This window comes from Mesocricetus auratus, unplaced genomic scaffold (assembly GCF_017639785.1).
Source record: "Mesocricetus auratus isolate SY011 unplaced genomic scaffold, BCM_Maur_2.0 Super-Scaffold_100009, whole genome shotgun sequence".
Taxonomy (NCBI): Eukaryota; Metazoa; Chordata; class Mammalia; order Rodentia; family Cricetidae; genus Mesocricetus; species Mesocricetus auratus.
The window spans coordinates 68,468,210-68,483,038 of NW_024429193.1; the positions used below are offsets into that span (position 1 = coordinate 68,468,210).

The window sequence follows — 14,829 nt, forward strand, 5'->3', positions numbered from 1 at the left end:
TTAAGAGTACTAACTGTAGTCGGTCACTGGTTAAGAGCACTAACTGTAGTCGGTCACTGGTTAAGAGTACTAACTGTAGTCGGTCACTGGTTAAGAGCACTAACTGTAGTCGGTCACTGGTTAAGAGTACTAACTGTAGTCGGTCACTGGTTAAGAGCACTAACTGTAGGGCCTGGAGGGATGGCTCACGGTTAAGAGCACTAACTGTAGTCAGTTGCTTTTATTCTTTACTCTTTTGGGGGGCTGCCACCCACCTCCAAAATAAATACACACGTAGTTTTATTCTTACTTATAAATGCCTGGCCTTAGCTTGGCTTATTTCCAGCCAGACTTTCCTAAATTATCCCTTCTACCTTTTGTCTCTGGGCTTTTCTCTATTTCTGTATACTTTTCTTTACTTCTTACTCCGTGGCTTGTTGTATAGCTGGGTGACCGGCCCTGCTGTTCTCTTCCTTTTTCTCAACTCTTCAATCTTTTCTTCTCTCAGCTTTCTCCTTCTGTTTATTCTCTCTGCCTGTCAGCCCTGCCTAGCCTTCCTCTTGCCTTGCTATTGGATGTTCTCTTGCCTTGCTATTGGATGTTCAGCTCTTTATTAGACCATCAGGTGTTTTATTCAGGCAAAGTAACACAGCTTCAAAGAGTTAAACAAATGCAACATAAAAGAATGCAGTGCATCTTTGCATCATTAGACAAATGTTCCACAGCATAAACAAATAATAGTCTGCAACAACTAACTGCTCCAGAGGACACAGTTTGGTTCCCAGCACCCATGTTGGGCACCTCAATGACTGCCTATAACTCCAGTTCCAGGGGATCCAGTGCCCCTGGCTTCCTTGGTCGCTGCGCTTGTATTCACCAGCTCTCCCCACTCCCTTCCCTTCTCTCAGGCTGGACGTGGTGGTTCATATCTGTACTCCTAATACTCTGGATGCAGAGGGAAAAGTATCTTTGCAAGTTTGGGGTCAGCCTAGTTTATATAAAGGAACCCCCCAACACATTCTGCCTCCCTCATTATGTGCTGTATGTGCGTGTACACACACACACACACACACACACACACACACACACACACGGGCCAGCTGCTGTGTTCAGATGAAGCCCTCTGGTTTAGATGGGGTTTCTTTTGCTTTGCTTTGAGATGGGGTTACACTCTTTAATGTAGGCTGGCCTGGAACTTGGGAGCGTCCCACCTTGGCCTTACACCAGAGCCTGACTTTGCAGGAGGATCTCTCACCTTCTTGGGAATACTAAAGCCAGTGGTGTCGGAACACAGTGTGGTTTACCCTGGATAGCATGTGTTTCTGGTGTTTTGTTGAAATGCTCTTTTGGCCAGATCATTTCAGTTGGTAGGACTTGGTGGCTGTGTTTTACAAAGACCCTTCTTGGTTAAGACAGCCTACTGGACACTTGGCCAGAATGGTAGAATAAAGATGGTGTAAAAAGCAAGTCATCCTTGTCCTTTCTATTTTCAAATAAGTTTTTCTAGAAAAAAATCAGCTTACATGTTTTAACAATTTGTCAAGTTTGCTGTGTCTACAATGCTAGACTTGAATTTTCTCTTTTAATACCTGTCAATCTGTGTGTGTGTTTAAATTCTAGATTATTTTAACAATACCGAGTACTTTCAACACCTGCCTTGACTCTACCATAACTAAGGCTTAATTTTTTATCTTTGTTCTTATTTTGAAAATTATTTTTAGTGATTTTTTTCCATATTTAGTTTCAATACAGTCAGTTGACTTTTTTTTTTTTTTTTTGCTTTGTTTTTGAGACAGGGTCTCTCTACTTAGCCATGGCTGTCTTAGAACTCACTATATAAACCAGGCTGACCTCAAAATCACAGAGGTCCACCTGCCTCTGTCTCCTGAGTGCTGGGATTGAAGGCGTGCACCACCACCACCTGGAGACTTTTTATTTTTCGAATCAGAAATATTGTAAGGCTAGAATTTAGTTGAATGTACCTCCATTCCTTAAGACATAGTTTTTATTTTCTAACGCAAGCTGTCTGGTCAGCCATATTCTCAGTAGCCTACAGCAGAATGCTTATTGTGTTTTGGCAGAAGTTGTTACCTTATAGAAAGAAGGAATGGGAAGACACTGGTTTGGGAAGATCAGTTTACATGCTTTTGCTTACAGGGTGATACAACATTTCAAGTAAACACACTAAAATAGCCTATTTGTGACCTATTGTGTGACCTTTTCTCTCGTTCGTTGCATTTTGATTGCAGGTGATTATAACTTATCATCGCGTACTTTTCCTGTATGGTCCTTCACTGGCTTAGGGCTGGCCCAGTGGCAGGCACTACACTGTCTGGGAGCCCTGAGGGTTACAGGTGTGGGTCTCCATACTTGACCTTTTAAAAGTGCACGCTGAGGCTCAAACTTGTTAGGGCTTCTGTTGCTATGATGGGACATGTGGCCCAAAAGCAAGCTGGGGAGGAAAGCGTTCATTTGGCTCGTACTCCGTGTGGCTCTTCATCAGGGATGGGCAGGCAGGACAGGAGCTCAAACCGGGCAGGAACCTGGAGGCAGGAGCTGGTGCACAGGCCATGGAGACGCGCTGCTTACTGGCTTGCTCCTCATGGCTTGTTCTGTCTGCTTTTTTTTTTTCTCCATCTTTTTTTTTTTTTTAATTTATTTCACATACCAACCCCAGTTTCCCCTTCCTCCTCTCCTATTTCCTCCCCGTACCTCCCTCTTACTCCCCCCACCCCCATCCACTCCAACTCTGTCTCCATTCAGACAGAGTTGGAGTGGAATGGCCTCCATGGGAACCAACAAAGCAGTCAGTCTGCTTTCTTAAGGAACCCGGGACCACCAGCTCAGGCTGGCACCACCCACAATGGGCGGGACTCTCCCCATCAATCACTAGATAAGGAAATGGAGGCTCCCTCTTTTCAGGTAACTCTAAGCTAGCACAGGTCCTGTATGTACTAACCAGCCACTTTACTGACTGTGCTGTCTCCATGGTCTGCTGTTGTAATGTACATTTAGGTCAACTTAGTTTGGAGTATCTTTCACATATTTAAGGTTAATCTTGAAATAATGATAAAGTTCTTTCTCACAGTCAGTGATAGTCTCTTCCCTCATTTCCTTGCTTATCATCTTCATCCCTTAACAGGGTTTTGCCTCACCTGGAGAATCAAGAGGAAAACAGAAGTTGTGGAAATGTACTATATTGGTTTTGTGACTGTTCATTAAGTCTGTGTAGTGAAAGAACGTGAAAAACGGCCCGGCGGATATCTGCCTCCTTAGTTCAGTGATGGAAGTCAGTAGCTGGGAAGTCCCACATGAACCTTAGAGAACAGCTAAGTACTTAGCAGTGGCTCCTAGAGATACTTGATGCGCCGTCTTCAGAGTCTTACGGCAAAATTATGTCGGACACCCACCCCCCACCTCCAAGTGCTGGGATTAAGGGCATGCGCCACCATGCCTAACTTATTTTTTCTAACTGAACAGACCGTGTGGATATTCGTAGAACTTTGACCACCCCTCCCGCTTCCAGGCCCAGGCTGTGACACAAACAGCTACATCTCAGGCCTGCCCTGCCTGTTGTTTATCTGCCCTTCAGATGCTTCCCATTCTCCCAAACCTTCTCATTCTTGGAAGGTCTGTCTGTCCATCTGCCTGTCTTTTTTTAGACAACACCTGTTTTCTGAACCTTTTGTTACTTGGGCTGAATCTCAGTCGTCATGCTATTACTGGCGTACACTGAGGGTTAAATGTTGTTGGAGTCATGCAAGACCAAGTGATAAAAGAGAGGATGGGTAAGGGGCCAGAGGCTGGGGAGCTGGTGCTTAGGCTGCCAGTTAACGGGATGCTTCCCTCATTATGCCCCAGTTTGTGTGCAGGTATCAGCCGTTTTTCAGTTTGAAACTCTTCCAATATCCTTTCCGTTGTAGAGTTTTTTATATTTAATTTTTTTTAAACAAAAGTCTCACTGTGTAGTTCTGGCTAGCCTGGAACTAAGATCCACCTGCTTCTGCTCCCAAGTGCTGGGTTTGAGACATATGTGACCACACATGGCTATATTTGATTTTGTTTGACACATAGGAGTTATAGTTATGGGGTATTGTGTCATATCTCAATTCATATACACAGTATGTGGTGAAGAGGTCAAAGTAATTGGTGTGTATCACCTCAAACATGTTGGTTTGTGCTAGGAACTTTCAAAATCTTATCTGCTATTGACCCGACACATTTCACTTAATCATTGCTTTTTTTGTTTGTTTTTGTTTTTTCAAGACAGGGTTTCTCTGTATTGTTTTGGTGGCTGTCCTGGAACTTGCTCTGTAGACCAGGCTGGCCTCGAACTCACAGAGATCCATCTTCCTCTGCCTCCCGAGTGCTGGGATTAAAGGCATGCACCACCAACGCCCGGCTCACTTAATCATTGTTAACTGTAGTCATTGTACTACTGTGTAGACCAGTAGAAGCTGTTCCTCATATTCCCCTGAATCACAAAATCTGAGTATGTTTGTGCCCTTGAAAATAAGAATAAGGGTGGTGGATGGGTGTAGCTCAGTGGTAGGGTGCGGCTTTACAGGAGTCTAGCACAGTGGTTCTCAACCTGTGGGTCCCAACCCCCTAGAGTTGAAACAGCCTTTCACAGGGATTGCATATCACATGTTTACATTACAGTTCATAGCAGCAGCAGAATTACAATTATGGACTCGCAATAAAATCGTTTCATGGCGGAGGATCACCACAACACCGGGATCTGTATTCAAGGGTCGCAGCATCAGGAAGGTTGAGAACCACTGCTTTAGCACAACCGCCAATAATAACAAACAATCAGTATAAAAATCTAGCATCCGAATCATAGAAGCTCAGTGTTAACTATATTGTAACTTAAGGATATTTATAAAGGCAGGGCATGCAAAGGTTCCATGTTCCAATGCGGTCTAAGCACAGTGGCCGTGAAAGAACTGGCAAACCTTCTTGGCCTGTGAAAATGTTAAGCTAGCAATAGAACGCTGCAGGCACCGTTTGTGTCGACTAAACGGCCATTCCCAGTACCTCTTCAGCACTCGATGCTGAGCTGGTGTGTGGAATTGACGTAATGTGCTCCACAGTGCAGTGCTCCAAGCCAGCTATGGATTCTTAACTAGCTTCCGTTCCTGGTAAGTGCATGTCCGCTGGCCTTTATGCCTTTATATTAGGTATTATCTTATTTCTCTGACTAACTCCTGGCCAAGTTATATATTTTGTGCCTAACCAGTTGGAATTTTGGGCATGGAGTTGTATGACTCTGCTTCATTTAGAAATAGTTAGATGTGTATTCCACAATGGAGTGATGAATGCATTTTATAATAAAAATCAGCACAAGATTAAAATCCCCATTGTGAACTCTAAGGATGGCTTATACTTGACCAGGTATGAGGAGTTGAAGGCAGACCATGGATCTGTTGGTTTACTCTATCACATGAGGTCCATTTTCTGCCTCATTGATAGGGTTTCTGTTTTCACATTTAGCTAACTTCTTAGGTCTTCAGAGAAACTCCTAGGTCTCTCTTCAGGACCCTCAGTGTATGACACACCGCTGTCTTCACAGCAGTGTCCACAGTAGCATTTCTGTACTTCCTGATGGTTGGATGTAGCTTCAGGAGAGGACTTTGCTTAGCTTTCGGAAGCATGGAAAGAATGTGGTCCTAGAGGTCACCCACCTCATTTTGTGTCCGCAGTAGATGAAGGCATGGGGGGGGGTGCTCTGGAGGCATCACAAGGGTAGAGTGCACACAGTAGCCCAGTCAGAGCAGGGGAGTTTGTGTTACTTTGCTGGCTCCTATGCTTCTTAATTCTTTCCAGTGTATAGTTTGGTTACAAAACTCAATTAAATTGTTCAACACAGTAAACTAATGAAACAGCCTTACTTTTTCCTACTCTGTGTTTTTCTTAAGCAGCTATGTGGGAGACTCATCTTCTGAGGGATATGAACACATTAGACTACAGTGCACCCAGGAGCTCACAAATGTTCTTAGGAAGAGCAAATGTACCTGAATGTGGTTTTCCTTGGTCGCATTCTTTTGGAGAAATTTTTCCTTAGTCCTGGAAATTAAGAAAACATCCTTAGTCCTTGAAATTCCTAAGATTTACTGATCTTAAACCTTAATTGCCTTTCCATGTTTTTTTCTGCATTGCTTTGTCTGTCAATATATATGTCATTTTCTCTAGGCATGAAGAGTCAGTGCGCTTCAGGCTTAATTGGGTTTTGTTTTCTTCATAAAGTTGTCTGCCTGCTCCTACTGTAAGAGTGAGGAGTAATCTCAGGGTCCAGATTTTATATCATGGAATCCCTGACGTGAACACCAGGATTATTTATAAACTAGTTAGTGGCATTAGACAATTAATTATGACAATGTGAGAGACTGTATTCACTACCACAAAAGTAGTCTAAAACTGCTGGTGTATGAAGCTCCCACTTTGCAAGATCCACATGTAGCTATCCCCCAGCCGACATCGTTCTCAATAGTGGAAAACTAAAGCTTTTACTTGAAGAGGAGGAGGAAGAGATACTCACACTTACCCCTCAACCAACCAGCCTAGCACCCAGAATCCTAGCGACAGATTTTTAAAAAGAAAAGGGTATTGGAGAAGTGTTTAGGTCAGCAGTTCTCAACCTGTGGGTTTCCGAATAGCCGTTTCACAGGTATTTACTTATGACTCACAGCCGTAGCGAAACAGCAAAATTAGTTATGAAGTAGCAGCGAAAATAATTTTATGGTGTGTGTGGGGGTCACCATAACATAAGGAGCTGTATGAAAGGGTCACAGCATTAGGAAGGTTGGGATCCACTGCTCTAGTGCTAGTTTGTAACAAGGGTTTGTTTTCAGAATGACTAAGGAAAGTAAAAACCTTACCTATGTGTTCATATCCCATCTACTAGGGACTGTTTCAGATGAACTATGGTGAGACTTGTGTCTGCTTAAGGAACAAAATCACCTACTTTTTAAAGAAACTCTTTCTTAACCAGTTAAAGAATGACTGAGAAATCAATAGTTTGTAAACTCAGTGTGTGCAGAAAACTGTGTGTGTCTCTGTGTGTGTGTGTGTGTGTGTGTGTGTGTGTCTGTGTGTATACATTTGTGTACCAGGAAAGTGTTGGGCTCTATTCTATGGACACCTTGACTATTCTTTCCAAATTACAGAACTGATCTCAGTGTTTCTAGTAGGGAAAGGGTGGGAGAGTTATAAATACCTGTAACTGCACAAGCAAATGAAGGGGCTTGCTGTTCTTCTGAGCCCATGTGTAGAAGACAATGGAGACTTAAGATGAAAACTGTGTCTGCTGGCTGGTGTGTCAGTTGTGCTGGGGCGGGTTGATTGAGGGAGGTTGACACAGTAGATCTACTTGCCTGCTTTTCTTTTTACCGTGTTATAAGGGATTGCCACAGACTTACTCACCATCTCTCTGTCTTAAGAAACAAATACCTTCTCTTACTAAGGTTATTTTTTATGTATTCCTCTGTTACACATGTTGGGTCAGAACATTCACCAAATTTTCATCATGCATAAAAATGGCAAGAATTGTTTTGATATGACCATTACTTTTTTTTCTATAAAATTAAATGGTGTCACCATTATGGTTTTCTCACTAATACATATGTGTGCATTGCATATCTCTGTTAATCTGATAACTTTTTGAAATTCCATGCAGTTTTCTTATGATCATACTGTGACAATGATTCTGTGGAGGTGAGACCGTGGGTGGGATAACTTTCAGGGCGCTGCTGTAGAAAGGGTGCTGCTGTAGAAAGGGTGCTACAGCTTCGGATTGGTTCCCTGCTTCTCCCAGCAGGGCTCTAACTGTCCCTCTAAAAAGAAGACATTGCATGTCATGAGCACTTATATGTCATGAGCACATCCTTTTTACAACTGTGCAGGTGCCTTTGGGACTCTCTGAGGGTCTCCATTAATCAGGACTCAGAACTTTTTTTTTTTTTTTTTTTGGTTTTACGAGACAGGGTTTCTCTGTATTGTTTTGGAGGCTGTTGGTCCAGCCCAGCCTTGAACTCACAGAGATCCGCCTGCCTCTGCCTCCCGAGTGCTGGGCTTAAAGGCGTGCGCCACCACCGCCTGGCCAGAACATTTTTATAATAGCGAATGTTGACATTAGTAGTTTGTCCTCAGGCTTCCTTTTTCACTAATGAAGAATGAATCTGTTTGTACTAAATATATGAAATAATGTGTTTTTATGAATTGTAGCTCAGAGAAAATCTTAGCATACAACCTTGCATGTCAGAAAGTCAATACCAAAAGAATTGAGTAAGTTACATATTTTTTTTGAAAAATAACAGCTTTCCAGTAGGAATTTTAGAAGTTTTTGGAATGTAAAAAAATTAGATACTGATAAATGAATAGACAAGTGCTTTTCTTAATTAAACAAAAACCTGATTAAGCTTTGTGAGAAATTACTATAGCATTTTAACTTAATATCTGCTCCCATTTAAGAAGACAAAGAAAAGGTTGTCTATTTGAAGTTATAGTTTTATTTTAAATTTATATCCTTCAGACTAAACAGTGCTGTTAGTATGATACTTTTTGAGGAGGCAAATCTTTACTTTCCAGTGCTTCAGTAATTGAACGATGATACAACTGGATGTAATTAAGCCAGCTGTGTAATGATGTAGTGATTGCTGTTTGAGTAGGACTGAAATTAGAAGGATCTTAATTGTTTTTTATGAATATATTTGTGATACAGTTATTTCAATCAGAATGAACTGGTTTTTTTATGCAAAGGCAAGGAGTCTTTTATTGAAGTTATTTAATGAGCTAAACCCATTAGCTGGGGCCCTTCATCCCTCCACCATGGCAGATGGCTGGAGGAAGACCCCAAGCAACCTCCAGGCAGCATCTTTTTTTTTTTTGTCTTTTTTAAAAAATTTAAATTGGAAACAAGGTTGCTTCACATGTCAATCCCAGCTCCCTCTTCCTCTCCCATTAACCCCCTCCCCCAATCCCCAATCCTTTCCCCAGGGAGAGTGTCCATAGTCTGTCATTTCATCCTGGGCAGGGCCTAGGCCCTACCCCAAGAGTCCAGGCTGAGAGAGCATCCCTCATTGTGAGATGGGCACTCAAAGTCTATTTGTATGCCAGGGATAAATACTAATCTACTACCCCAGAATGAACTGTTTATTTTTGAGAGGGTCTTACTGTGTAGCCTAGAGTGGCATGAGACCCCCTGCATAAGAGTTCCTTAAACTTTGTGGCAATCCTCCTACCTCAGCCTCTTGCTCCGAGGACTATAGCATGAGCTACCATACCCGGTGGGATTCCCCCTCCCTTCTCAGTATGTAGCTCAGGCTGGCCTCGAGCTCACAATCTTTCCACTTTATCTTCTGAGTAGCTAGGATTGCAGGATTGTACCATATCAGCATGGCTGATCAGAATGAGATTGTATGAAGAATAAATTTGTTTTTGGAATTAGGAAGTACTTTGTAATTTAGTTACTTGGTCCATTAATTCTGCAGCTAATGATACCGAGACTCAAAGTGGGGAGTAATGACTTACCAAAGGTGAAATATTTGGGTAAAATAAAATCCAGATCTCTCTTAGTGCTTTTCACATTATACCTGCCATTCTCTGAAAACCAGTCTAGGTAATTTGGAAGACGGGGAGGTGGGAGAATTTTAAAGGAAAAGGACATTGTACTACACCCCCTTTCTGTGACCACAAGTTTAGGAGCTGACTCCAGGTTTCCAGGAGCTGTTGCTTAGATAATACATCCATGCTTACTATGGCCAATGCTCAGATATCTGATACTGTGCTAATAAAATTAATATTCGCTTTTTAGGAGAGAGTTACGTGTGTGCCTCCAATGAACCGTTTCGTAAAGTTGATTACACCAAAAACGTTAATCCGAACTGGTCTGTGAACATCAAGGGAGGCACAAGCCGAGCCTTGGCCGTGGCCTCTGTGAGAAGCGAGGCGAAAGAAAGCAAGGATTTCATCAAACCCAAGCTAGTGACTGTGATTCGAAGCGGAGTGAAGCCTAGGAAGGCCGTGCGGATCCTTCTGAATAAAAAGACTGCCCATTCCTTTGAGCAGGTCCTAACGGATATCACCGAAGCCATTAAACTAGACTCTGGCGTGGTCAAGAGGCTGTGCACCCTGGATGGAAAGCAGGTAAGGGGCTTCTTCCTACGGCCGACCACCTTGCCTTCTTTAGTTTGCCTGATGATTATCTTTGCTCATGTTGTCTGGAAGCTGCTGTGTGGTACAGGCCTAGCTTGAACTTGGGGCCCCCTGTCCTCCCAAGTGCTAGCATTCAAGGTATTCAGCCTGTCCACTTCTTGTGCTGCTGCAATTGTATATTCAACAACAGAATGTAGTGGTCTCCTGGAAGTAATCCTAGCAAGTTTGCATAAGGAGTATGTATATATGAGTTAGCCTTTGGCAAGAAAGGTGTTAGGGCCTCTCACTTTTCCAGGTATCTCAATCCTTGTAATCTTCACTTTGTAGAAGGAAAGATATGAATTTCCAAGGAAAAGTTGAGGTGGTGCCTAGGCTAAATGAGATGTTATCCAGGAATAATTAGTGTTTGTTTGTGTATCACAGAAATAAAAATTAAAGATATTTAACATTTTTCCTCCATTATGTGTAATATGGAAAATGCATTTCAAAAGGAAGTATTGTTACAGGAATGTCCACATACATTTCTTCAAGAACAATAGAGGCGGTTAGTCAGCATTTCTGAAAAGTGAGTAGTTGGCTGGAAATATGTAAGTAGAATTATGGGAATAATGTATCAAAGAATCTAATGTGCTCTGAAAACTTGGGCATGGAATAAAAACATCGTGAATAGTGATGTGAAAGTTTAGTTTTGCCGGAAGTTAATTATTCTTAAAGACAAATGGGCTTCCAAAGTGTGTTCTCCCAAATTGCATACAACTAAATTATTTACATTGCATTAAAATTTTAGTTTTTAATACTAAATTTCTTCATTTTGTTTCTTTGCTCAGCATTCCTTGTTTTGAAATTTTTGGCTCTGTAAAGCTGAGAAATCGCACTTCATAGGCCATCAGAGAAGTATCTTCCAGAAAGCATGACAAAGCATCCAATGGTCTAAGACCAGATCCTATGACTAGGGTGCTTACTGCGTTATTTCATCAAAACTGCAATATAGGTTCTAGGGCTTGGGAGTTAGCTCGGTGTGGGGGGTGGTGGTGTATGCTCAAGGCCCAGGGTTCAGTCCTCAGTACCAAAAATAAATAAGAAAGGGCAGGTGGTGTTGAGTGAAGCCTTTTCCCCCACCAGCCGCTTTGGTTTTTCCCCACCAGTCGCCTGGGCTCTGCCGCGTTGTAGTTCCCAAATAACACACAAGACGCTGAATTAATTATGAAGCTGTTGGCCTTGCTTGTTTCTTACTGGCTAGCTCTGATTTAAGTATTTACTCCATAATTGTTAATCTAAGTATTTCTCTTACCAGAGAAAAGGGTGCGGACTTCTTACCCCTATGGCAGCTACATCTTGACTCCCTGTGTTTCTCCTCCCCAGAGTCCTCCTCAACTTCTAGTCCCACCTATCTTGCTTCCCTATTGGCCAACAGTGCTTTATTGACAACCAATAAGAGACAGATTTACAGAATGGCATCTCCCATCAAGGTGTGATGGCATCACCTTTAATCCTTGCACTCAGGACACAATGAAACTGTCTCCAAACAAAACAAAAAGAGAAGCAAGCAGCAGCAGCAGCAACAACAAAAACCCAAAACAAAATAACCCAGGAAACTAAGGAAATAATAACAGATCTGAGGCCATAGCAGAATATAGTAAGAGTAAAATGCTGTAGTTAATGATCAGGTAGCTCCACAGACACCTGTACAAAAGAACTGATGCCCAGCACAGTATAACACAAAGCAACCTAAGACTTACTTGACATGTATGTGAACATAAGTCAGGCCACAGGAAAATGTAGTCGAGTTTTTCTTGGGGCCACCAACCAGCTCCCAAATAATGATGCAGAGACTTCTTAGTATGAAAGCTCGGCCACAGTTTAGGCTTGTTCCTAACTAGCTCTTATAACTTGAATCAGCCCATTTATATTAATATCCATTCCATCACATGGCATAACTTCCCTCCCATCTTGCACCTCCCGTTTCCCTATCAAGTCTCCTGGCATCTCCCCATGCCTAGATTCCTCCTTTCCTTTCTCTCCCCAGAAATTCCACTTGTACCGCCTGCCTAACTATTGGCCATTTAATTTTTTATTGTGCCATTTATAGCAATATACCTTCACACAGTGTACAAATATCCCACCATAAAAAAAAAAACAGGATAAGATGAATTAGAAAGATGGTTGTGGTTGGCACAGGAAAGGCAGGAAGGAAAGAGACAAATATTTAACATATATAACCAAAAGAAAAAATAACCTAAATAATGCCAAGTTAGAAAACCATAAAAATATGGCATAGCTGGTTGTGATGGCACATGCCTGTAATCCCAGCACCTGGGCAGCTGAGGCAGGTAGATCACAAGTTCGAGGCCAGCCTGAGCTTATGTCATGAGTTTGAGGCCAGCTTGTGTTAAATAGCAAGATACCCTATCAACCTTCTACACACACACACACACACACACACACACACACACACACACACACACACACTGAATACCATAGAACGATGTCAGACAACAGTAATTACAGATGAGATTTCTAAAATGAGAACTCAGATTTAGAAATCTCCAAATGAATGACATTCATGGAATATGTAAGTGAAACAAAGTAACTGAACATCAAATGGGAGTAGTAAATATTTAAATTTTAGTAGTTAGCCAAAAGAATCTTTTCAAAAAGGTTTTACATTTTGAAATGTCATTTTTTTAAGTAAAATTTCTTTGGGGGGGAGAATTTCTTACATAAGCACTGTTTATTTGCACCATTTCCATCTCTTCTCCCCTCTAATTCTTCTTGTGTCCCCTGCCCACACTACCTCTTAGATTCGTGACTACTTCTATAATTATTGTGGCCACATACCCTCCACACACAGCCTACCAAATCCATTTAGTGTTCTCATATGTGCATGTTGTACATGTGTTAAGGGCTGACCACTTTGGATTGGATAACCTATGTGGATGCTTGTCCTTGGGGGAAATGGATTCCCCCTCTTTTAGCCACATTGGTTGCCTATGGCTCTTCTCTTCATTGAGAGATGGGGCTTTGTGAAATTTCTCTCATCCTCATCAGCATGTCAGCTGGTGGTGTCATCATGCAGGTCTTGTTTAGGTAACTCTATGGTTGAGATTTCATGGGGACAGTTTTTCTGTCATGTCTAGAAGATACTAGCAACAGGTGTTCTGGGTCCTCTGGCTCTCAAACTCTTTCTTCCCCTCTTCCATGATCTTCCTGAGCCTTAGGAGCAGGAGTTACGTTGTAGGAAAACCAGTTGGGACTCAGCACCCATGGTCACTTGTTCTCTGCATGTTGTCCAGTTGTGTGTCTCTGTAGTAGTCTCTAGTGTGAGATGTGAGAGTTACACCCACCTTTGGGTATAAGAGTAAAAGCATTTAGAATATGATTGGAAATGATTTGGAAAATGACAACTGTGGATTCTCCTAGGGTCTCAGACCTCTAACCATAGATACTTGGCTAGGTTTATAGTACTAAGTGTACATTCCCTCCTATTGAGTAGGCCCTAAGTTCAATTAGACAGATGTCGGATATTCCCATGATAAAAGCGCCACTGTGCCATTATGACACCACTGGGGCACCTTGCCAGGAAGGTATCACTGAGGTTCCTGAGTTTATAGCTGGCTAGGACTGTTGATCTCTCTTTTCCCTTGGCAGCTTGCACAGCATCTCCAGATATGCTGGAGCTAGTTCTTGGGGAGGAAGCTTCCAGGTCAGTTCCAACTCTCCTCCCTCAAGGCCTGTGTCTGAAAGGTGTGGTGTCTTCAGCAGAAGAACTGAAACCATATTAATAGCTATGTTGAAATAGAAAAGAATTTCCAAGAATAAAAATAGTGAGAAAATTATAAAAAGTAAGGCTGATTGGACTGTATAAAAATTAACTTTAGATGTCAAGCAGCAGTTTTATGCTGAGTATGGCAACTTACTATTAAGGGGATACTGGAAACATGAGTAAAAGCGGGAACTGTTTGAAAGCACAGACTTATATACAATAACCGTGAAAAATGTGTGAACTAACATTGATTTGAGGACTGGGATTGTGACTCAGTGCAGAGTATTTGTGTAGTGTGAGTGGGACCTGGGCTTTATTCCTGATATCACCCAACAGTCCTCAGTCTTCCTGGGCTTTATTCCTGATATCACCCAACAGTCCTCAGTCTTCCTGTTTGTTTGTTTGTTTTTTTTTAATAAAGAGAAATTTCCACTGTTTTGCCAAAGAAATTCTCTGCCTCTCAGGTGCTGAGATTAAAGGTGTGTCACTGTGCCCATGCCCAGCTCTAACTGCTTTCTAAAGACTCTAAAATGTATGTGGTGTGTGTATGTGTGGTGTAGTGGTGTGTGTGTGTGTGTGGTGTGTGCTTGTGTGTATGTGTTTGTGTGGTATGTATTTGAAAGATTGTATCTGAAAACACTGCCTTAAACCTATTTTTTTTTACTTACTACCCAAGTTTGTTTTCATTTAGAATTAATTGGATCGATGACACAAAGGTAGAAATTGTCTCTTAGACAATGGACCAGAAGCAGTCACTGGTCTCATCCTGAAATAGTGGACTTTTGAGAGGTTTTGCTTTCCTTCACAGGCCTGAAGGCATTGGGATGGGAAACCTTAAGGGTGTCATGAAGCATCAACACTGTGTTCTTGTTATAGTGTGCCTTGAGGTCTTCCCTCCTTTAGAATGCTAACATTTCCCTATTAGTATGAAC

General features: G+C 42.0%; 1 protein-coding gene across 8 annotated transcripts in view; it reads left to right on the top strand.

The window, feature by feature from the left end:
• The window catches only part of Dclk2 (doublecortin like kinase 2), a 121,794-nt gene that overhangs the window by 6,851 nt on the left and 100,114 nt on the right, over nucleotides 1–14,829 (top strand). For all 8 annotated transcript variants that reach the window (XR_005879488.1, XM_040752562.1, XM_040752557.1 and 5 more), the window contains exon 2: nucleotides 9,794–10,125. Coding sequence is in view for 7 of the 8 variants with exons in the window: in XM_040752562.1 (XP_040608496.1) it covers nucleotides 9,794–10,125 (332 nt within the window). In the remaining variant the exon portion in view is untranslated. The remainder of the gene's footprint in view (nucleotides 1–9,793; nucleotides 10,126–14,829) is intronic.